The sequence below is a fragment of the Notechis scutatus genome, chromosome 2 (assembly GCF_049901735.1).
Source record: "Notechis scutatus isolate UNSWTSFEM ecotype Mainland chromosome 2, rNotScu1.2, whole genome shotgun sequence".
Taxonomy (NCBI): domain Eukaryota; kingdom Metazoa; phylum Chordata; class Lepidosauria; order Squamata; family Elapidae; genus Notechis; species Notechis scutatus.
The window spans coordinates 257,073,094-257,095,663 of record NC_142010.1 but is presented as its reverse complement, the minus strand read 5'-3'; the positions used below and the strand labels follow the sequence as shown (position 1 = coordinate 257,095,663).

Below are 22,570 nucleotides of genomic sequence, written 5' to 3'. Positions count from 1 at the left end.
GAGGCTAGAAGTGATCTGTCTGGGGTGCTTTAATTTGGATTCCAGCACTAGGAAGTTGAAGTTAATGGTCTAAAAAATTGTCAATTCCATCTTTTATGTTTTTCAGCCATGTGAAACAATGGACTTTGGGCTGGAAGGAAACTGAACCTACAACCGGAGGGCTGAGACAGTTTAATGCATAACTATTTGGCTGACTAAAGGAAGAGACTACGGATCAATGGAGCGAATGAGAATAAAAAATTAGATTCTTGCACAAGAATACGCCAGTGATGTCTTGATGGCTCAGAGCGTTTTCACCTTCAGTTATCTGAGGAACCAAGAATTATTGGGAGGGGAGTAGTTTTTAACGGAACAAGCCTGGAGATGAGATACAGGTAGTCCTCGACTTACAACAGTTCATTTAGTGACTGTGCGAAGTTACGGCATGGACAAATGTGGTTTATGACTGTTTTTTACACTTCCGATCATTGCAGCATCCCTGTGGACACGTGATCAAAATTCAGACATTTGGCAACTGACTCATATTTATGAGAATTGCAGAGTCCTGGGGTCATGTGATCCCTTTTTGTGACCTCCTGACAAGCAAAGTCAATGGGGAAGCCAGATTCACTTAACAACCGTGTTACTAATTTAACAACTGCAGTGATTCACATAAGTCGTAAAATGGGGCAAGAGGCGGTATTCAGCAGGTTCTAACCAGTTCCGGAGAACCGATAGTGGAAATTTTGAGTAGTTTGGAGAACTGGCAAATACCAGCTCTGACTGGAGATTTTACAGTATCCTTCCCCTGCCACGCCCACCAAGCCACCCCACAGAACCGGTAGTAAAAAAAATTTGAATCCCACCACTGGGCAAAACTCACTTAAATGTCTTACTTAGCAACAGAAATATTGGGCTCAACTGTGGTCGTAAGCCGAGGACTATCTCAGTGGTGGGATTCAAATTTTTTTACTACCGGTTCTGCGGGCGTGACTTGGTGGGCTTGGCAGGGGAAGGATACTGTAAAATCTCCAGTCAGAGGTGGGATTTGCTGGTTCTCCGAACTACTCAAATTTTCCGCTGCCGGTTCTCCAGAACTGGTCAGAACCTACTGAATACCACCTCTGATCTAACCTCAAGACTCTGTGGGAGCCAAATGTGTCATGTTAATCCTTTAAGTTCCTTTCTTTTTATCAAAACATAGACAATTTTTCTTTGCAGCCCTCACACTTCCAATTTCCTAGCCATATCTAGGAGATGAAGTGTATAACATGGCCAAAACAAACTAAGGTACCTGCAATATTCTTCAATCAATTCTGAATATTTGCTGTTAAACTGAACTCTGGATCATGTTACTCAACTCAAGACAGTAAAAAGAACATTTCAGAAGAAGTTGGCCAAAAAGAGCAAGAGAGTATTTGCCTTATGCTACCAAAGCTATTGAAGTTTTTCCCTCCATCTTTATTATCTCTGACAAAAAATCTGGAGCCCAAGGGGACCCCCTAATTAGATTGACACCATATTCCATTTATGTGGAAATTCATCTCATTTTCATACAAGAAACATGATATGTTCTCTGAAAACTGAAATAAATAAGCAAAACATGACTTTAAAATGAAAACAGTCACTTTTTCGCAAATTAAATCAATCCATCAACAAGTTCACTGTATTTTGTTGTTGTTGGTTGAAAAAGAATGTATATTCTGAATTCAATGGGAATCCAAGAAGGATTTAAGGGTCAGCATTTTTATATAATGACAAAACAAAAATGGGTTCCAAATGTTGGATAAAGATATTTATATCTTACAACTGCAGCAAGCATTTTTTAAAAGCTATAAGCTTTGAAAAACAAAGACTTTTATATACTTGGCAGGGGATACACCAATTTTACAACTTGATGTCTGCATTTCGCAACTTCAGTTTATTATGCAAAACCAGACTCAACAGCAAAATCCTAACATCCAGCTACTTATTCACTAGAGCAGTGGTCCCCAAACTTTGCAGCTTGGTTGTTGTGGTTCGTCAGCAGCCTGTGCAGACAGCAGCGGAATTGGACAGTGGGGAAGAATGCGGACAAGTCCGGGAGTCTGGAGAGGACTTGGATGAGGGTCTTGCATCCAATGCAGAGATGGGGCCAGGACCATCTGGGAGTGGGTGCTGCCTTCGGAGTCTGGCAGCAGCAAGGCAGAGGAACAAAGGGAGTCTGTTCCTACTGCGCATGTGCACAGAGCTGCTAGAAGGCAAGAGCAGCTGAGAAAAAAGGGGTGACTTGGGAGTAAGGCTTGGAGGTGATTGCCCCTCCCCTAAGGCATAAAGGAGGTGCAAAGGTAGAGAAACCTTTGCAGGAAGCAAAGTCGTTCAGGTAGAGAAACCTTTGCAGGAAGCAAAGTCGTTCGCTCTGTTCGGATTAAACCTAGAAGCTCTGTGTGGACTTTGTACTTCGGTTGGTTTTTTATAGTTAATTTGGCACTTTAGTTGTTGGCAGCAATTCAAAGGAGAGAAAGGTGGGTGCTTATCTCGAGGAACTATTTGGGACTCATTACCGGCTTGGAATGAATATAATTCCCAGCTTTGAAATAAAACAAGAGTTGTTTGGACTAAGTGTATGCTTAATTAATCTCAGGAAGCCTTGGTCAGAACATTAGTGGCCCGTCTGTGGCCTATTTGCAACAGGGCTGCGCAAGTGAGCATGTGCCCACTTGTCTATTCTGGCCCGCTCACTCACGTGGCCCAGTTGTAATTTAGGCTTCAGCCCGCTAGTGGGCTGCAGTCTGGGGGTTAGTGACCCCTGCACTAGACTATATGAAGACTGATCCCAGAATCTGATGGGGAAAGAAAAGATTCACACCCCACTTTTTAAGTCAATCTCTCCTTTGTAGGTGTGATGGCAGAAGTGGAAATATGCTAATTTGAAAAGGTGGCAGAAATCAGGAAGCCTGGGTTGCATACGCAATGGCGGGAAACCAGCACAACAGATTACAGGTAAGTCCTCGACTCCCATTGATAATTGAGCCTGCAATTTTGGTTGTTAAGTCACAACGGTTGTAAAAAGGGTCATCACATGATGGTGCCCCTTTTTACCACTGTTTTTTGGCGGTGGTCGTTAAGCAAACCCATTGTTCTGTATGGGGCGTTTTTTGCTGGAAACCGGAAGTAAACATCAATTACTGTAAAAAAAGAAAAGAAAGTAAATTGTGGTTACATGACTGCTGGACACCGCAAATGGCTATACATGCAGGTCAGTTGCCAAGTGCCCCAAATGCAGTCACCTGTGAACGTGCCTCCCCCAACTGTCAACTTAAAATCTGGGTCATAAATCCCTTTTTTCCTCCGTCATAACCTTGAATGGTCATCATCCTGAATAGTCATTATGCAACTGGTCATAAGGCAGGGGTTGCCACAAAGAAGAGGCAATCAGGCTATTCTCTAAAACCTCTGAGGGCAGGACAAGAAACAATCTTGGAAACTGATCAAGGAGAGAAGCAACCTAGAACTAAGGAAAAATTTCCTGGCCATTAGAACAATTTATCGGTGGAACGACTTGCTTCCAGAAGTTCTAAATCTTCCAACACTGCAAGTTTTTAAGAAGAGACTGGACAACTATCTGTCTGAAGTGATATCGGGTTTCCTGCCTGAGCAGGGGGTTGGACTAGAAGACCTCCAAGGTCCCTTCCAACTCTGTTGTTCTGTTCTGTTCAATGACTATCTATATACAGATTTATACCTGGAAAAGTAAATATTATTTAAAGACAGGTACACTTTAAAAGGGATGATTGAAGAATGCAGCAGGATTCTTCCTTTGTTGTTTAACATGCTTAAAAGCTCAGCAATTATTCAGAAGATTGAAGAGTTCAACATAAAAGTTTTCAATTCCTCTTATTTCAGTATTGCTAATTTTCTGTCTAACCTTCTTAAACCACTGTGGGAAGACATGCTCCAAAAACCCTGCACTGCAGAATGGTTAACATGAATGCTAAGTCACTTGAAATCTAAATAAGGAACTGAGATAAATTTAAAATATTACATTGTTTGGTATGTGTCTTTTCATTTTTTCCCCTGCCCTTTTCTCAGGATATTTGCTTTGCTTTTAAAAACTCTATTAACCCTATTATTTAGGGATTACATTATGCTGTTTCATGTTTGTTGCCTGAAAAATAGCCAGAATCAGTAAATGTGTTGCTTGCATTCAAAACATAATAACCAGGAGATGCTTTGTCCAGATATAACTCAAATAAGAACCACAGAGACAAAAATTCACATCTTTAAAGTTTCCTCCACAAGAACACAAATCGCTCTTTTTAACTGACCCACAAAGAATAACACTTCCCAAATTGCAGAATTGTGTGTAATTGTGTGCATTGCAAGGACAGCAAATTGCCCTGGCCAGCATCTTGTTCCTGGGCCTGATATTCAGAGAAGTGGAAGAGGAAGAAAGACAAGGAAAAAATTGAACTACCAAGATTGAGGAAGTTCTGGATGGCGCCAACAGGTTTACATTTGGAAAAAAAACACCCTACAATATTTCTTCCTAGATTGGATTTAACCAGAATGAATAGAATAGAATAGAATAGAATAGAATAGAATTATTTATTGGCCAAGTTGATTGGACACACAAGGAATTTGTCTTGGTGTAAATACTCTCAGTATACATAAAGAAAACATACATTAGTTAAGAATCACGAATCATAACGTACAACACTTAATGATACTTATAGGGTACAATCAGCAATCAAATCATACTAGGAAACAGTCAATATAAATCGTAAGGATAAAAGCAACAAAGTTACAGTCCTACAATCACAAATGGGAGGGGATGGGTGATAAGGAGTGATGAGAAGATTAACAGTAATAGTAGTGTACACTTTGTAAATAGTTGAACAGTGTTGAGGGGATTATTTGTTTAGCAGAGTGATGGCGTTCGGGAAAAAACTGTTCTTGTGTCTAGTTGTTCTGGTGTGCAGTGCTCTGTAGTGTCGTTTTGAGGGTAGGAGTTGAAACAGTTTATGTCCGGGATGTGAGGGGTCTGTAAATATTTTCACAGCCCTCTTTTTGACTCATGCAGTATACAGGTCCTCAGTTGAAGACAGGTGGGTAGTAATTGTTTTTTCTGCAGTCCTAATTATCCTCTGAAGTCTGTGTCTGTCTTGTTGGGTTGCAGAACTGAACCAGACAGTTATAGAGGTGCAGATGACAGACTCAATCATTCCTCTGTAGAACTAGATCAGCAGCTCCTTGGGCAGTTTGAGCTTTCTGAGTTGGCGCAAGAAGAACATTCTTTGTTGTGCTTTTTTGATGATGTTTTTGATGTTAGGTGTCCATTTTAGGTCATGTGATATAGTAGAACCTACAAATTTGAAGGTCTCTACTGTTGATACTGTGTTGTCTAGTATTGTAAGAGGTGGTAGTATGGGAGGGTTTCTTCTAAAGTGTACCACCATTTCTACGGTTTTGAGTGTGTTCAGTTCCAGATTGTTCCGGTTACACCACGAGGCAAGTTGTATAACCTCCTGTCTGTATGCAGATTCATTGTTGTCTCGAATGAGACCAATCACTGTTGTGTCATCAGCAAACTTCAGTATTTTAACAGATTGATCATTTGAGATGCAGTCATTGATATATAGGGAGAAGTGGAGATAGCACACAGCCTTGGGGGGGCCCCCTGTGCTGATTGTACAGGTATTGGGTGTGATTCCGCCTAGCTTCACCTGCTGCTTCCTGTCCACTTACAAGTGTGTTCAGGTACCGCTAGTTGATTTAATTTACTTAGAAGAGTGTCTGGAATGATGGTATTGAATGATGAACTGAAGTCTACAAAGAGGACCCTTGCGTAGGTATTTGGAGATTCAAGGTGTTGTAGGATGTAATGCAGAGCCATGTTAACAGCTTCATCTGTCGATCTATTTGCTCGGTATGCAAACTGCATGGGATCTAACAGCGGATCTGTGATGGGTTTTAGGTGGGACAGCACAAGTCTTTCAAAGATTTTCATAACTACAGATGTTAGAGCAACTGGTCTGTAGTCATTCAGTTCCTTGATGGAGGGCTTCTTTGGCACTGGGACGATGGTAGAACATTTGAAGCAGGAAGGAACATAGCACATCTCTAGTGATCTATTGAAGATTCGGGTGAAGATGGGGGCCAATTGGTCAGCACAGACTTTTAAGCAAGAAGGAGTTATCTTGTCTGGCCCTGGTTGTGGAGATAGGTGGCTGTAGTTTCTTTTCAAACCTGCAGTAAAACACATTCAGGTCATCTGCTAGTTTCCTTCTGCCTGGGATAGAGGTTTGCTGAAGCCAGTGATGTTTTTAAGAGTTTTCCACATGTTTGCCGGTTCATTTGTTGAGAATTGATTGTTTAACTTTTCAGAGTAGCTTCTTTTTGCTGCTCTGTTTCTGGGCCTGGTTGTATAGCATTCTGTCACCTTTTCTGTAGGCTTCCTCTTTGGAATGATGTAGCTGCTTAAGTTTAGCTGTGAACCAAGGTTTATTGTTACTATATATTTGCAGGTTCCTTGTTGGTACACATAAGTCTTTGAAGAAGCTAATATATGATGTTTCAGTATCTGTGAGCTCATCTAGGTCTGCAGAGGCATCTTCAAAAACGTTCCAATCAGTGCAATCAAGGCAGGCCTGGAGTTTCAGCTTTGCCTCATCCGACCAAGTCCTCACTGATTTAATTCTTGGTTTAATGGTTTTAAGTCTTTGTCTGTAGGCAGGTACAAGGTGAATCATGCAATGGTCAGAGTGTACCACAGCTGCTCGTGGTAAAGACCTATAAGCATCTTTTACTGTTGTGTAGCAGTGGTCTAAAGTATTTTTGCCTCTGGTGGGACAATTTACATGCTGGAAATATTTTGGGAGCTCTTTTCTTAAATTTGCTTGATTAAAATCTCCTAAAATGATGGGAAGGGAACCTGGGTGTTTGGCTTCAGCCTCCATAATTTGATCAGCAAGAGTTCATAATGCTTTGTTTACACAGGCTTGTGGAGGAACATACACAGCTATTAGGAGAAATGAGGAGAACTCACGTGGAGAGTAAAATGGCTTGCAGTTGATGTGTAAAGACTCTAAGTTTTCATCACAAAACTTATATATTATAGTTATATCCTGAGACCAGCTGTTGTTGTTATATACACAAAATCCTTCACCCTTTGTTTTACCTGATGTCTCTTCAATTCTGTCTGATCTAAATGTCTGAAATCCTGGGATGTATATGGTGTTGTCCCTATGTGGGTTAATCCAGGTTTCAGTAAAACAAAGAACAGCTGAATTATGAAAATCAGAATTCCATCTATTTAAGAGATGAATTTCATCCATCTTGTTTGCCAGTGAGCATAAATTAGTCAGAAAGATTGAAGGGAGAAGAGTTTTTTTCCCCCTATTCCTTAGTCTGTTTAAAATTCCTGCTCATTTACCTCGTCTCCTCTTCCGGCGTGGTCGCTTCTTTGCTTTCTTTGTTGTAATCCATAGCACCGGGGAATTGGTTAGAATCTCCTCCGTGTTTGCAAAGACAGGTGGGGTGGGGAATCAGAAAGCTGCTCCTTAAGGAAACATTGTCTAATTCTTAGCAGATGGTCTCGTGAGTATGAAATCCGTAGTGAATTGCAGATAATAATAAGGAATAAAGAAACCATTAGAGAGCATTTCACCGAGGCAGCCGTCATCATCGCCATCTTGGCAGGAGGGATTTCTTCCAAAATCCACGGCACCTTTTTGACTCTTTCGATGCTCTTTCTATAGAGGTATTAAAAAAACAACCCTATCTTCCCAATAATTAATAGGTATCCTGGCCATTCCAACACTGCTTATCTCCAATGGCTGTTTACATAGAATAGAATAGAATAGAATAGAATAGAATAGAATAGAATAGAATAGAATAGAATAGAATAGAATAGAATAGAATAGAATAGAATATAGAATATAGAATATAGAATATAGAATGTAGAATGTAGAATGTAGAATAGAATAGAATAATAGAGTTGGAAGGGATCTTGGAAATCTTCTAGTCCAGTGGTCACCAACCAGTGGTCCAGGAGAAAATTTTGGTGGTCCGGGAGAAAATTTTGGTGGTCCGGGAGAAAATTTTGGTGGTCCACAGAGAAATGTCACCCCCAAAGCAATTAATCCAGGCTGCGCGGGAACATAAGGCTTGCGTTGGTTGCATTGCGAACAACACGAGGTAGTGAGGGAAGGGGGGAAAAGGCGGAGTGGGGGAACTTGCCCCACTCGCCTCACACACCTCGCCTGGCCACCGGCTGCTTCTTTCCGCTTCTTTCTTCTTCTGGTTTTGGCTGCATGCAAGGAAAGCAGCAGAAGTTTTTCTTTGTCTCCCCCAAACTCCGCCAGAAATGAGTCTTTGGGACCCTACAAGGCATCCTGCTCCAAGAAGCTGTGTCAGTAAAGACTCATTTCTGGTGGAGTTTGGGGGAGAGAAAGAAAGACTTCTGCTGCTTCTGCTGCTTTCCTTGCATGAAGCCAAAAGTCTCTCCTCGCCCCCACCCCGAGAACAGAGCTGGAGACATTATCCTGCGATCCCAAATAAAGAACGATCGATTGGTAGGAAAACGGGATGGGGAATTTTCCAGCAGACTTTTTGGGGGATTTTCCCAGGGTCTCTGCAGACAGAGACCCTGGGAAAGTCTCAAAAAAGTCTGCAGGAAAATCCCCACCCAGTTTTCTTACCGACCAATTATTCTTTATTTGGGATCCCAGGATACTCTCTCTCTCTCTCTCTCTCTCTCTCTCTCCTCCTCCTCCTCTCTCTCTCTCTGAGGGTGGGGCAGGTTAGTGAAGGAATGTGGCTGCCTTGGAGAGGTGGGGAGTGGGAGGACCTCTCTCTGTGGGTGGGTGGGTAGGTGGGTGGGAGAGACAAAGAGAGAGAAGAAGGGAGGGAGGGAGGGAGGGAGGGAGAGAGAGAGAGAGAGAGAGAGAGAGAGAGAACATCACCACCAGGCCTCTGAGGTTAGATCGGATCTCTCTCTCAATCTCTTTCTCTCCCACCAACGTCAGGAAGCCACCATCAGTCAAAATTCATATTAGTGGTCCATGGGATTTAAAAGTATGAGTTTAGTGGTCCCTGAGGTCCAAAAGGCTGGCGGCCCCTGTTCCAGTCCAACCCCCGCTTAGTCAGGAAACCCTACACCACTTCAGACAAATGGATCTCCAACATCTTAAAAAGGGACAAACAGACTATGATTACAGTGCAGGTGGGCTAGATTCTGGCCAGCAGCACCAGGGATTCGTTGGAAACGCGTGATTAATCCACCATAGCTATTTTACACAACTAATGTAACAAACCCTTTTGAGTAACTATTCTTTTGCATTTTAGTATTTAATTACTATGGGCCTCACAGTTGATTATACTATAGTTAGGCCATGTGTAACTGGATGCCAAATTTTAATATAGATTTTATCAGTTATTTATTATTTTAAGACTAAAAAATTTAACTGGATACACCTTGAGTGTTTTATTTGTTCTGGTCTCTTTGGCTTTAATTAATAAACTTTGTTTGATTTGATTTGATCTGACATCTTTTTGAGAGCTCTGGAGTTAGGCTAGGAGCCATAAACTCTCCTTTAAAAGTTACCTGAAAGCTTAGCCTTAATGAGGAAGGGTATCTATTAGATGGGTGGACCTCCAGGTGTTTAATTCTACCTTCCTTATCCAGCATAATCAATGATGAGAAAACACTGCATTACAACATCTGAGGAGTCAGATAAAGCCCATCCCTGCCTGAATACCTGACTTCTAATGTTGTTTCAGAATCTTTTCTCTAACTAATGAAACCCATTTTCTGATATTCTACTTTATCTCAAGAATGAAAAAGAAAGTAGCTAAACCAACTGAAGCAGATTAGAGACTGTTCTGACCCAGGCTTCGTCAAACTCAATAAAACACAAACTGAATTTAAAGGTAAAACCTTTTTTAAATGTGACGCTGGGAATTACTTGCATTCCCAGCCACAACTCATTAGGCACAGTTCCTCCAGATGAGAGCATGCTTTTCAGTGCTGTCGAATGCTGCCAAGAAACAGAAGTCCAATTAAGGTTAACATAAACCAACCCCAAAACCCAGAAAAAAACCGACCAGAGTACAGAGCTTCATGGAGGTCTCGGAGATTACTGAACTGCTTTGCTTCCTGCAAAGCTCTTCGTCATTGAGGACTGACTTTTATCCCTTATGGGAGGGGCAATCAGCTCCCAGCCTTACTCCCAAGTAGCCTCTTCTGCTTCAGCTGCTTTCGCCTTCCAGCAGCTCTGTGCACTGGGAACAGGCTCCCCTGGCTCCTCTGCCTTGCTGCTGCCAGACTCCGAAGGCAGCACCCCACTCCCAGATGGTCCTGGCCCCATCCCTGCATCGGATGCAGGACCCTCGTCCAAGTCCTCGCTAGACTCTCTGCCTGGTTCCCTTTTGCCCTCACTGTCCGATACCTCTGCCGTTTGCACCGACTTCCAGTGAACCACAACAGAAACATTCATGGCTGGGATCCCACCATTTTAAATATCCTATCAATATAATATATTTTGAGATATAGGATTTAGCTAAATTGTAAAGATAAGGCTCATAGATTTATACAGTGCATTTAAGAGTAGTATTCCAGATACCACTTTCAAAAAAAACACTAAGGTGCCACTGCACAAGTAGCAAAAGAAACTAGGGCTTGTATGGCTGTTTTGGAAGACAGAAAATAAACATTTAAAACTATTTTAATTAGAAGGAGCTTCCATGGAGTAGAACCTACAGTACTTACTTGCACAGAGGTTTATTACAGAATAAATCTGCAAGCTTATAATTACAGGGTTCTTGGAAAAACAGCAAGTCAGTTTGACTTTCCTCTGGAATTTAAATGTATAGTTCAGCCTCTCTCAACTTACTGCCATCCAGATATATTTGAATTATGATGCTCAGAATTCCCACCTAGCATGATCAAAAGCAAGGGATTCTGGGAATTGTAGTTCTAACATACCTGCTGTAGCTCAAGGGCGTGAAACTCGTGGCCCGAGGGCCAGATGCGTCACGCACTGGCCATGCCCGGCCCCGGTTTGGCAAAGGGGGAAAAAAATCACGATACGTCACTTGATGACAACGTGACGATGCAAGTTTGACACCCCTGCTGTAGCTCATCCCCAGGTGACATCCACACCCACCCAGGGCCTAAAGACTTGGCTTTGCCAAGTGGCCTGGGACCCCAAAGGGGGCGTGTCATTCTGGAGGTGATTAATAGACTGAGATAAGACCCCACCTCTTCCCTCTGTGCATCTTGCTCCCTTCCTTTCCATCCTGTCACTACAACAATTTAGAAACAATTTTAGTGTTAATGCAGGTAGTCCTCAAGTTGCAACCACAATTGAGCCCCAAATTTTATACTGCTAATTAAGAAATTTATTAAGTGAGTTTTGCCCCATTTTACGAATTTTCTTGCCACATTTATTAAGTGAATCACTGCAGTTGTTAAGCTAGTAACACAGTTAAGTGAATCTGGCTTCTGCAAAAGGGGATCATGTGATCCCGGGACAGAGCAACTGTCATAAATATGAACCAATTGCCAAGTGTCTGAATTTTGGTCACATGACCATGGGGATGCTGCAATGGTCATAAGTGTGAGAAATGCCATAAGTCACTTTTTAAGTGCTATTGTAACTTTGAATAGTAACTATAACAGCGGTCGCCAACTGGTGGGCCGTGAGAAAATTTTGCTGGCCGCAGAGAAATCTCACCCCCAGAACACCCCTTCAAAGCAATTAATCCAGGCTGCGCAGAAACACAAGGCTGCTCAGCCCACATGGCCCGTGGGAACCCTCCCCACCCACTCACTCCTTACCCGGCAAACTTGCCTGCTAAATTTCTATATTTCCTTTCTCAGACCATCATCTGTTCTGCTGTGCTGGGAGATTTAGATTAGCTAGGAAGCAGAAAATGGTTGGATTTCTTGCTTCCTAGCTAGTCTTTAGATCTTCGGCTCTGCTTTTAAGCACAGCCGAAACTCCCTTAGGACTAAAGGTTTGCTTGCAAGCAAATTCAGTGTAGACTCACGGCAAGCAAATTTGAGAGACTGAGCTAGCCGATGGCAGATAGACAGATCTCTGAATGAATCTGTGATTCGAGCAACTCAATCTGCCTGCTTTGTTTGATTTTGAGTAGAAGTTGCTCTTTTTTAAAAAAAATATATCAATATTTACATACATGGTGTGTTGTGAGTTAATTTTGTGAGTTTGCTTGCAAGCAAATTTTATGTGACAGACTGAGCTAGCCAATGGCAGATAGATAGATCTCTGAATGAATCTGTGATTCTGTGAGCAACTCAATCTGCCTGCCTGATTTTGGGTAAAAGTTGCTCTTTTTTATAAAAATTCAATATTTATATAAATATTTATAATATTTACATACAAGCCATGCCCCAGTCAGTCACATGACCAAGCCACACCCACAAATTAGGCCACGCCCACAGAGCTGATTAGTGGTCCCTGGGATCTAAAATTATGAGTTTGGTGGTCCCTGAGGTCCAAAAGATTGGCGACCCCTGAACTATAACATATAAACTGTGGTAAGTTGAGGACTAACTATATTTATTGTTTTAATGTTTTATCTTGTTTTTTATGATTACAAGCCACCTGAAGTTGCCCCTGGGTGAGATGGGCAGCATATACATTTAATACAAGTAGTCCTCAACTTATGACCCCAACGGAGCCCAAAATTAATTGTTTCTAAGTGAGACATTTGTTAAGTGAATTTTGCCCCATTTTATGATCTTTTTTTTTGCCACAGTTGTTAAGTGAATCACTGCAGTTGTTACATTTGTAACACGGTTGTTAAGTGAATCTGGCTTCTCCATTGGCTTTTGTTTGTCAGAAGGTCACAAAAGGGTATCACACGAGCCCAAGACAACTGCAACCGTCATAAATAAGAATCAGTTACCAAACATTCAAATTTTGATCACATGATGCTCAGAAGGTCTTAAGTGTGAAAAATGGTTATATAAGTCACTTTTTTCAGCGCCGTTGTAACTTCGCATGGTCACTACATGAACTGTTGTAAGTTGAGAACTACTTTTATACAGGTATATAATAAATATTTGGAGGACAACCAGCTTGGGAACTATAACTCTAGACTCACTAAGATTCGGATGGCTTATACATTTAGTACGTTATTCTTATAATCATTAGCCTCACCTACAGATATGAATGGACGGTAACAATGGCCTAACATTGCTTTAAAAAATGAGGAGAATCACATAAATATAATGTTCCTTCTTTCTTAAGCACCTGCGCCTGTACAATGGAACAGAAGGAACAGCTGCTGCAGAGCAAGCCCTGTCCTTTCGCGTAACAGATTGTATTGATAGTATCTTTATGCCAGGACAAAATTGCCTTGAAGTGCACACACAAACTCTGCATGGCCTCTTAATTATAGGGACTGGCCTTCCCACTGCAGCCCTGGCAAAATCCTGACCTAAAGCACTGGAAAAATCAGCCCAAACAGGTCTATCAGGAAAGAGAAGCTGAGTGGAATTAGTCCTGCTGTAATTATCTATGGAGATTCTCATTCAACCAGGTGATAGTTGTCCGAAACGTGCTTTTCAAAAGGCAACGGGACTTTCTTTGTTTTTCGGTCCTCATCCAAGAAGCTTCTTCAGTTCTTCTTCAGTTCTGAAGAGTTTGGGCTTCCTTTGTTTTTTTTCTTGAAGACAAGAAGATGCAAAAAAAAATCTTAAAGAAAAAAAAAAGTCCAGTTGCCTTTTGAAAAACACTTTTGGGATAACCATAACCTGGATGACTGAGAATCTCCGTAGACAATTGCAACAAGACTAATTCCCCTCAGCTTCTCCTTACTGTTCCTTTGGGACATCCTGCTGTAGTTGGGCATCTCTTGGCTTCTTTCTCCTTCTGTTACTTATCCAAAACCTCCAGTGCAGGAGGGCTTTTAATTTGGTGCCCAAAAGGGAATGCTAGCCCAGACTTATTACATCTTAACGAAACAAAAGGCTTAGAATTGGGAACACTGGAAGCAGAGAGGTGGCTGAACCATTATACTCCAGGCACATTTGGATTTTTAAAAAAATCCTTTTAGCAGAAATGAAGCAACGAATATACAGTGTTTTTTTAAAAAATGTAATCTCATACCTTGCCTCTGGCACAATTTTGTCTGAATCACTCAGAGAAATTTTGACAGAATGAATCTGCTGCGTATTAGGAAGCTACATTATTAAAGTAATTTGATGGGGTTGCTCTTTTCTGGTAATGCCTGCAGGATGCTATGAAAGCAAATATTTCAGCAGAATATGAAGACAGCCCCCCCTCCCCCCCCCCTGAGAAAAGTTAATTCAAAGATCTGTTTTTATAAATGTGTGCAATAAAGGGGTTTGGGATGCACAAGAGCGGCTGCAAATATTTTGTTTGGATCCGACTTTTTTCATAATTAGGAAGCCCCAACGTAACAGAGGCCCTGCTTTTTATCTGTATTAATAATGTTTCCCTGATAAAATCTTGGACAGAACTACAGTATTTTAATATTCAAGGTTAGTGTAATTAAATCTTACCTACCAAAAAGCATTTTAATTACTGTCCTGGTCCATAGCAATAATTAAAATAGTCCTAAATTGGAATTGAATTAGGTCTGCTTTAAACTTGTCTAAATCTGGACCCAACGCACTGTAATAAATGTGGCATACAATGATGAGGGAGAAGCTCAAATTGATTTATGCTCAATTCATGTGCTTCTGTTTTAACTTGCGCATAACCCAGTGACGTTGAACCTTTAAGGCTTGGTGTGTTAAAAATTTGGAAAATGTCTGACTTGACTTTCTTGGTGTGTCACCCCAAGAAAACAATTCTCCATCTCCTACCCCACTTCCTACCTAGGCCACGCTGAACAGTGGCACTTGCCAGCCAAGCCAAGCCTAGGCCTGCCCCAAAGGTGAGGGGCTGCCGGTTTGCACCAGTTCTAGCGAACTGATTTAGTTAAGATTAGGTGCAGTTTGGTGAACCGGCAAATCGTACCACTGGATGGCCCCGCCCCTGCCCATTTTTTGGCCTGCTTTTTTGGCCATTTTCAGGTCGCTTTCCGGGCAGTTTCCAGGCCCAAATCAGCCTGAAAAACTGCCTGAAAACGGACTCAAAACCAGGCCATTTTGGGGCTGTTTTCAGGCTGTTGTTTGGCCTGTTTTCAGGCCATTTTAGGCATTTGCCTGTTTTCAGGCCATTTCTGGACCAAAAACAGCCCAGAAAATGGCCTGAAAAATGACCTGAAAAACGGACCCAAAACAGGCGGGGGTGGGACCAGCCAGTGGTGGGATTAGCCCCAACCGGTTGAATCCTAATGTCAACTCATAAAATATTTCTGTGGTCTTTTTAGAGTTGCTAACAGAAAGAGGGGGGGGGGAGCAATGCAGCAGCTTGCATTCCATAAATGTTTTCAAAGATAGTAACTAGGTTATCGAAGTTTCTGCCGCGCAAAATTCTAACTGGAGAGCATGATTGATGACTCTTAGCTATGGACATGTCCCATTGGAGAATATGAATTATGATACACCCAGGGGATTGGGGAAAAACCAGGATGACAATGAATGATGTGCCTCAGAGTCGGCTACACCCAGGCAGTGCTGGCATGTTAACTCCCAATAAATCCTTTTTAAGTTTTGGAAGTTTGGCTCGAGACTCGTGATTTAAATGGGGATAACTGCCAGAGCCCTGACACCTTCCTCTTCTTTTGAGGCGAGGGGCTTGGAGGCCGGGCTGAGTGTGATGAGTGGCCTGACCACGCCTACCCAGCCAGAGAACCGGTTGTTAAAAAATTTGCAGCCCACAACTAGCCTGTCCTGTATTTGTGCAAATATTTGGAGGGTCTGCAAAAACTGCCCTGTCCTCTGGCGTGACGTCTGGAGGCTGCACAACAGCATGGCTGCCCGGGGAATTCTGGGAATTGAAGTCCACACATCTTAAAATTGCCAAGGATGAAAAATGCTACTCTAGTGGCTCCACTAATGAAGCAGATAGCAAAGGGGAAATGATACTCTCAGGAAGAGCTGTGGGTTTTTTCACCTCTGCTGATAATGACTCAAAACCCTTTTTTAATAGCCCAAACAGCATGACTGATGGATGTGGAGGAAGTTACAGATTTCTCAGTTCTGTCCCCTGTTTGCCAAGAGGCTCCTTCCATTAGTGTTCTGTCACAGGAAATGTGGGTTTGGAAATACGAACTGCCAAAATACTTTTGTACTTCTACCCAGAGTTTTAATGTCTAAAATGGCAGTAATGCATACCATTTTTATTATTTTGCTACCGATACACTCAGGTGCTTGAAATGCAGGAGCTGACTTCTCATGCAATGTTTCATATCTGTCCTGCTCTGTTTCCTTGATGTTACTAGAAATGCAAATATTTTCAATTCTCCTGAAGGCTGTCTGGAGGATGAATCATTTTTTTTTAGTTCAAAACGTTCCACGACATTTTGCAAGGCACTTTGGGGAGGAAACCCTCTGAGGTGGATGGTGGTAGGAGTTGGTATATCCCAGGGGTCCCCAAACTTGGCCCACTTTAAGACTTGCGGACTTCAATTCCCATAATTTTCCAGCCAGCTTTGCTTTGCTGGCTGGAGAATTCTGGGAGTTGAAGTTTGAGAACCTCTGGGATATATATATACCAACAACGCTCTGCTGAATTGCTTTGCTTTGACTGAGGAATCTGCCTGAATGGGCAGCGAAATGTCTCTCAAACTAACAAAAATTAACCCGGTTGCAATGATTCAATCTTCAGACAACCTTCAGACAATTCTACTTGGATGATTGAGAATCCTCATCGACATTTCTGATTCTTCCTCTTAGCAACTAAAACAGACTAAAATCTTGCCTCACACCCCCCCACACACACACAAATGGGCTTGATTCCTACTGACGGCGTGGATGTGTTCACCTAGTTTTCTTTGGCAAGAATGTAGAAGTGAGTTGCCATTGCTTATTTCCAAAATGCTATTTTGACTTCCTGGTCCAGTCCATCATCCTAATTCTTCAGCCTTTTGAGATCATCCAAGGTTGACCAAGTACAGCTTCACACGTTAGCAGCAGGGCTACTTTAACCAGATTCTCAAATCTGGTATTTCCATGGTCTCCTCCTTCCGTGCCAGCAGGGAATTCTGGGAGCCAAAATCCAACACATTTTGATTGTACCAATTATAGTAACGGTGATATGGAGTTATGTTAGAAAATAATTTTCATTCCTGTTTCAGCAGGGTTTCCTGACTCACCCTGAATTTAGATTAAATTCAATCAAACATTTCATTCCTACAGACTTTTGTTATTCCCGGTTTTAATCTGAACAGTTTGATAACCTCACTTACCATTACATAAAGACTTTTTTTAAAAAAATAATAATCTTTCTTTATAGACAACTATTGTTTGTTCTTGAGCAAAGGAAACTATTTTAAATTGCATGCCATGTTTTCTTTTTCTTCTTCCCTTGACAATCAAGCTGGTTTTATTTATGTTTACTGTGTGGTCTCTCTGCCTTACATGCTTGCATAGTCAAAATACTACTATTCCCATTATGGATAATCTCCATGTTCTGGTCAAATTTTGTCATGCGATTTTCCCCCCCTTGCTCTCCCAAAATTCTTGGCACCAATCATAAAACACTAAAGAATGTGCAAAGTGAGTGTAGCATGAATTTAAACACACTATTTTATTTGGAGAAACTGTACTGCGCTGTGTTCTTTGTGGGGGACTTTTAGCATGTATAACCTCAAGCTTTTCCACAAATTTGAAAAGTGACTTGATAATACTATTAATTTTTTTAAAAAAATATTTTCTTATCTTAATTTGGGGAAATAATCAATTAAACATGTACAGTCTCTCCCATTTGCACCTATTTGGTACTCATTCAATTGTTTCTCAGCGTACCTTGCTAAAACATACTATTGGATATTGACCAAATCTGAACCACATCTTTGGATCTGACTAGTAGAACAATTCCATAAGAGCAAGACCAAAACCTCCCCCACTGCCGTGAGATTTGTTTAATATGTTTTCATGTTCCTTTTGACTTCATCTCTTGAAAGAAGAAACAAGTACTCTACAGATGCGGTCCCCAATCTTTTTGGCACCAGGCACTAGTTTCGTGGAAGGGACAAAAATACAGTCAGGCCTCCTGTTTCGTTTCCCTACGCTAGTCTACTTTTGTTGTTATACACATGCAGGGCTCCTACTAACCCTATCTCAAGCTGAATTTTACTCTTTGCTTACTTGGCATTCTTATCACCAAAGTTCTTTTTTTTTTAATGGTTCAAACAAATCGGGGTCCTCTACAACGGCCTCCGTGTGGCTGGTGAAAGGAAGGGGGCCAACAGTGGAGGTTCTTCTCACACACATCTGTGTAGGGAAATGTTTAATCATAGTGAGCCATGTAGAAATAGAAGGCACTATATTGTGGGTTTCCTTTCCCCTGCAGGTGCCAATCGATAGGAGTGAAGAAATATATGACAAGGCTGCTTTGGGGAAGGAAAATAAAGAAAACTGTTATTATTAGCAGTGATGCTTTCTGAATAGATTGTAGGGTTGCAGTTCGGTCTAGTGTTTAAGGCACCAGGCTAGAAACTGGGAGATCGTGAGTTCTAACCCTGCCTTGCCTATAAAAGACAGCTGGGTGACCCTGGGCAAGTTCCTCTCATCCCAATCATCTCACAGGGTTGTTGTGGTAAAAAAACAAAAACTGGAGGAGGGAGGAGAATTAGGTATGTTCACCACCCTGAGTTATTTATAAAAATGATAAAAGTGGGTATAAACAAAATAGAACATTTCTGGGGAATGAAAATACAGACTTCTTAAATAATAATTAGTCCTCCATCCCAAATTTGCCTTTTCAAGAGGCAACTGGACTTTTTCTTTGGTTTTTCTTCGAAGACGTTTCATTTCTCATCCAAGATGCATCTTCAGCTCTGACTGGATGGTGGGTGATGGAAGAGCTGAAGAAGCTTCTTGGATGAGAAGCGATACGTCTTCAAAGAAAAACCAATCAGTCCAGTTGCCTCTTGAAAAAGCACCTTTGGGACAACCATGACCTGGATGACTGGGAATCTCCACAGACAATTAGTTTTCTACATGACTTGAAAATATAAAATATTTGTAGACTGTGAAGTCTTTGTTCTCTGAGCTTGGTTGTTTTCTTGCAGACATTTCATTAACAAACCAGGTAACATCATCCATACACTAGTTTGGTAATGATATGTTTGCAAGAAAGCAGCCAAGCTCAGAGAGCAGCTAGGATCAGTCTTGAAAACGTGTTGTACAATATAATATGAAAGGTTCAATTCTATTCCCACCTATATTAGCCAGACAATAACTAGTGTGGATATGAAAATGGAGCTCATCTGGGAAAGAAGTAATATTAAATACAGGTAGTCCTCAAGTTATGACCACAATGGAGCCCAACAATTTATGTTACTAAGTGAGAAATTTGTCAAGTGAGTTTTGCCCCATTTTACGACCTTTCTTGCCACAGTTGTTAAGTGAACCACTGCAGTTCTTAAATTAGTAACACGGTTGTGAAGTGAATCTGGTTTCCCCAATGATGTTGCTCGTCAAAAGGTCGCAAAAGGGGATCGCATGACCTCTGGACACTGAGACCCTCATAAATGTCGGTCAGTTGACAATCAACCGAATGTAAGATCACACGACCACGAAGAGGCTGCAACGGTCCTAAGTGTGAAAAATGGCCATAAGTCACCAGTTTCGGTGCCTTTGTAACTTCGAACCATCACTAAATGAACGGTTGTAAGTCGAGGACTACCTGCAATTACAAAGGAAATCGACACTTCGTTTCTGGGAAGAAAGGAAACCCCTCCCAAGCTCTATTTTATTCAGTATGAAACCACAACTGGCTTGCTTTTTTAAATACTGTGCGTGCCTGTATGCTACATGACACAAACAGCTGGTGTGTTAGTAAAAAAAGTTACTGGCAATCTGAAATCTGCCCGTCCTCTCTTCCCACCCACCCCTTCCCCGCCACCCCATATGTCCCCTTCGTTCATGCACAGGCTGGTCACATGTGGCATGCAACATGCAGTAAGTGGAGAGCAGAGGTTAATAACCTGGAAGCATAGGATCTGAGAATGTGAGAACAAGTTAAAGACAAGAGTTCCTCTCCATTGTCACTGAGGCTCGAGAAGCAATGCTCCAGCGTAGAGCAGTGGGATTGGCGGGGGAAATACAATTTGTCCAAGACATAGACATATCTCCGCAAGTGGCGGCAGGTGTAACTGCAAGACAAGGGTAGAGGGAGGAAAAGAAAGAAAACAAGAAAAGAAACAAAGAAAGAGGATTTTTCCTTTAAGAAAGCTGCACCCAAACACGATTGAAATAAAGTTCAGCGGCAGATGTCAAAGAGCAAAGCAATACTTTAAAAATCAAATCAAATCAAATCAAAAAAGTGGTACAGGCAGAAAGTCTGGATTAATCATGGTCTGAAATGGTATCGGGTTTCCCGCCCGAACAAGGGGTTGGACTAGAAGACCTCCAAGGTCCCTTCCAACTCTGTTATTCTGTTGTTATTTTATTTTTTTAATAATCTATGCAAGAATCCAGGATGATTTCATTAGCGGTGCAAAGGAGGCGGCTGGTTTTGGCAGGATGTGTAAACACACCAGGGTTTGTAGATTTTTACTTTTTTTGAGGTAAAAAAATTAAAAATCCAAAACATCTTTTTGTGCAACTTGAAGAGCAAGGCACTTGTGCCAAGATGTAATATAAAATGTTATGGGAACAGTCGCACAGTTTGTGTGGTTTTCTGCAAGCTGCCATCTACAGCTACAGAAATGCAAAAGCCAAATTCAGTCGTCCATTACTGCTTTCCCACCAGCTGAGAATCTTAGCAGTTAACAATAAGTCAGTTTGCCACAGTGGTTAGGGAATTATGGGCTGCTGAATCTCTGCAGCCCATGGATCATAGTCGGTGTGGCTTCTGAATTCTGGAGGGTTTGTCTTGTTTTACAGCAAATTCCAACTATCTTTATATCTCGTAAAGAGAAGCTTAGCAATAAATGTTTTTCAGACACACGCTTTCACTTCATCTGACTTTGTGCTTCGCTCCTATTGTGCTGGATCTCTCCTCCATACTCCGGAGCCAAGGCAGATAGCATCAAGTTGAAAATGTATTAATTTATCTTTCACATTTCTTCACTGCCCATCTCTGTCTTAGAGTATTTGATTCCCCTCAACAAAAATATCAGGGTCAAAGCACACAACTGAATTTAGAGCAAGGTTATTTGGACACAGATGTCTCCCATTAAGTTCAACGGGGACACATTTCAAGCTCAAGTGGAGGTGTGTCCTCACCCCAAGTTCTGCAAATATTAGGGACAACTTCAGTTCCAAGTATATAATTTCCTCTAGCTCAGCTTTTCGGTTTCATCAAAAACGGAAGAGAGTTGCCTTTTATTTCTAGTAACAAAAACGCTGCACAGAGAGGAAACACTTCGGTGGAAAACACAACGATGGGCAATAGGGTCAGAGACATGACAAGAATGTCTTGCTCCTTTCCTGATAGGAATAAAATCCCCAGAGACTTTGCCCCTCCTGACACCTGATTTTTTTGTAAATATATTAAAATGATCTTAAGTCAAAAGGATGGTTATAAATTAAGATTGTATTTGGAAATGTTCTCCTCCTTCTTCCTTGCCCAAAAACTGTTGGTAATATGGCACCCTCAGCTGCCAAATCATTTAGATCAGGGGTCCCCAACCACCGGTCCGCGGACCGTACGGGTCCGCGAACAAGTCCTACCCAGCCGCTGGTTGCTGGGTGCCGCCATCTTTTTTTGATGAAAAGTGCTTCCGGTGAGCTTTTCCGGGTAAAAAGCTCACCGAAGCACTTTTTCATCAAATATGGCGGCGCTAGCGCTCGATGAGCTTTTCTGGGTAGAAAGCCATTTCTACCCGAAAAGCTCACGAGCGTAGCGCCGCCATCTTTCATTAAAAAGATGGTGGCGCCCAGCTGATGCCGTGCCGGGCATGCGGCGCCCAGCTGATGCCGGTGCCGGGCAGCATAAAAAAGGTTGGGGATCACTGATTTAGATGGTCCCTCACAGAAAATAACCACAAGATTAATATGAACCCTTATGGCTATATTTCCCAACCTGTGCAAATTGAAGGTGAGTGGACTTCAAGTCCCAGAATTCTCAGCAATGACTGTGGAATGGCTGTGGAATTCTGGGATTTGAAGTCCATATACAGGTAGTCCTCGACTTACAACAGTTCATTTAGGGACTGTTCAAAGTTGCAACGGCCCTGAAAAAAGTGACTTAGGGCTGTTTTTCAGGCTTAAAACCATTGCAGCATCCCCATGATCATGTGATCATAATTTGGGCACTTGGTAACTTCTCCAAAGAATAGAATAGAATAACAGAGTTGGAAGAGACCTTGGCGGTCTTCTAGTCCAACCCCTTGCTTAAGAAGGAAACCCTACACCATTTCAGACAAATGGTTATCCAACATCTTTTTAAAAACTTCCAGTGTTGGAGAACTCAAAACTTCCGCAGGCAAGTTGTTCCACTGATTAATTATTTTCACTGTCAGGAAATTTCTCCTTAGTTCTAAATTGCTTCTCTCC

The 22,570-nt window shown here is 41.8% G+C and overlaps 1 protein-coding gene across 11 annotated transcripts in view; it reads right to left on the bottom strand.

Annotated features, from left to right (window-relative positions):
* The window catches only part of DYM (dymeclin), a 250,890-nt gene that overhangs the window by 85,649 nt on the left and 142,671 nt on the right, over positions 1-22,570 (bottom strand). The window contains exon 15 of one of the 11 annotated variants that reach the window (XM_087958663.1): positions 20,056-20,223. The exons of 9 other annotated variants lie outside the window; for them this stretch is intronic. In XM_087958663.1, the coding sequence (XP_087814789.1) occupies positions 20,056-20,223 (168 nt within the window). Of the gene's footprint in view, positions 1-19,788; positions 20,224-22,570 lie in introns of those variants that run through there. One more of the 11 variants, XM_087958662.1, reaches the window with a different exon arrangement.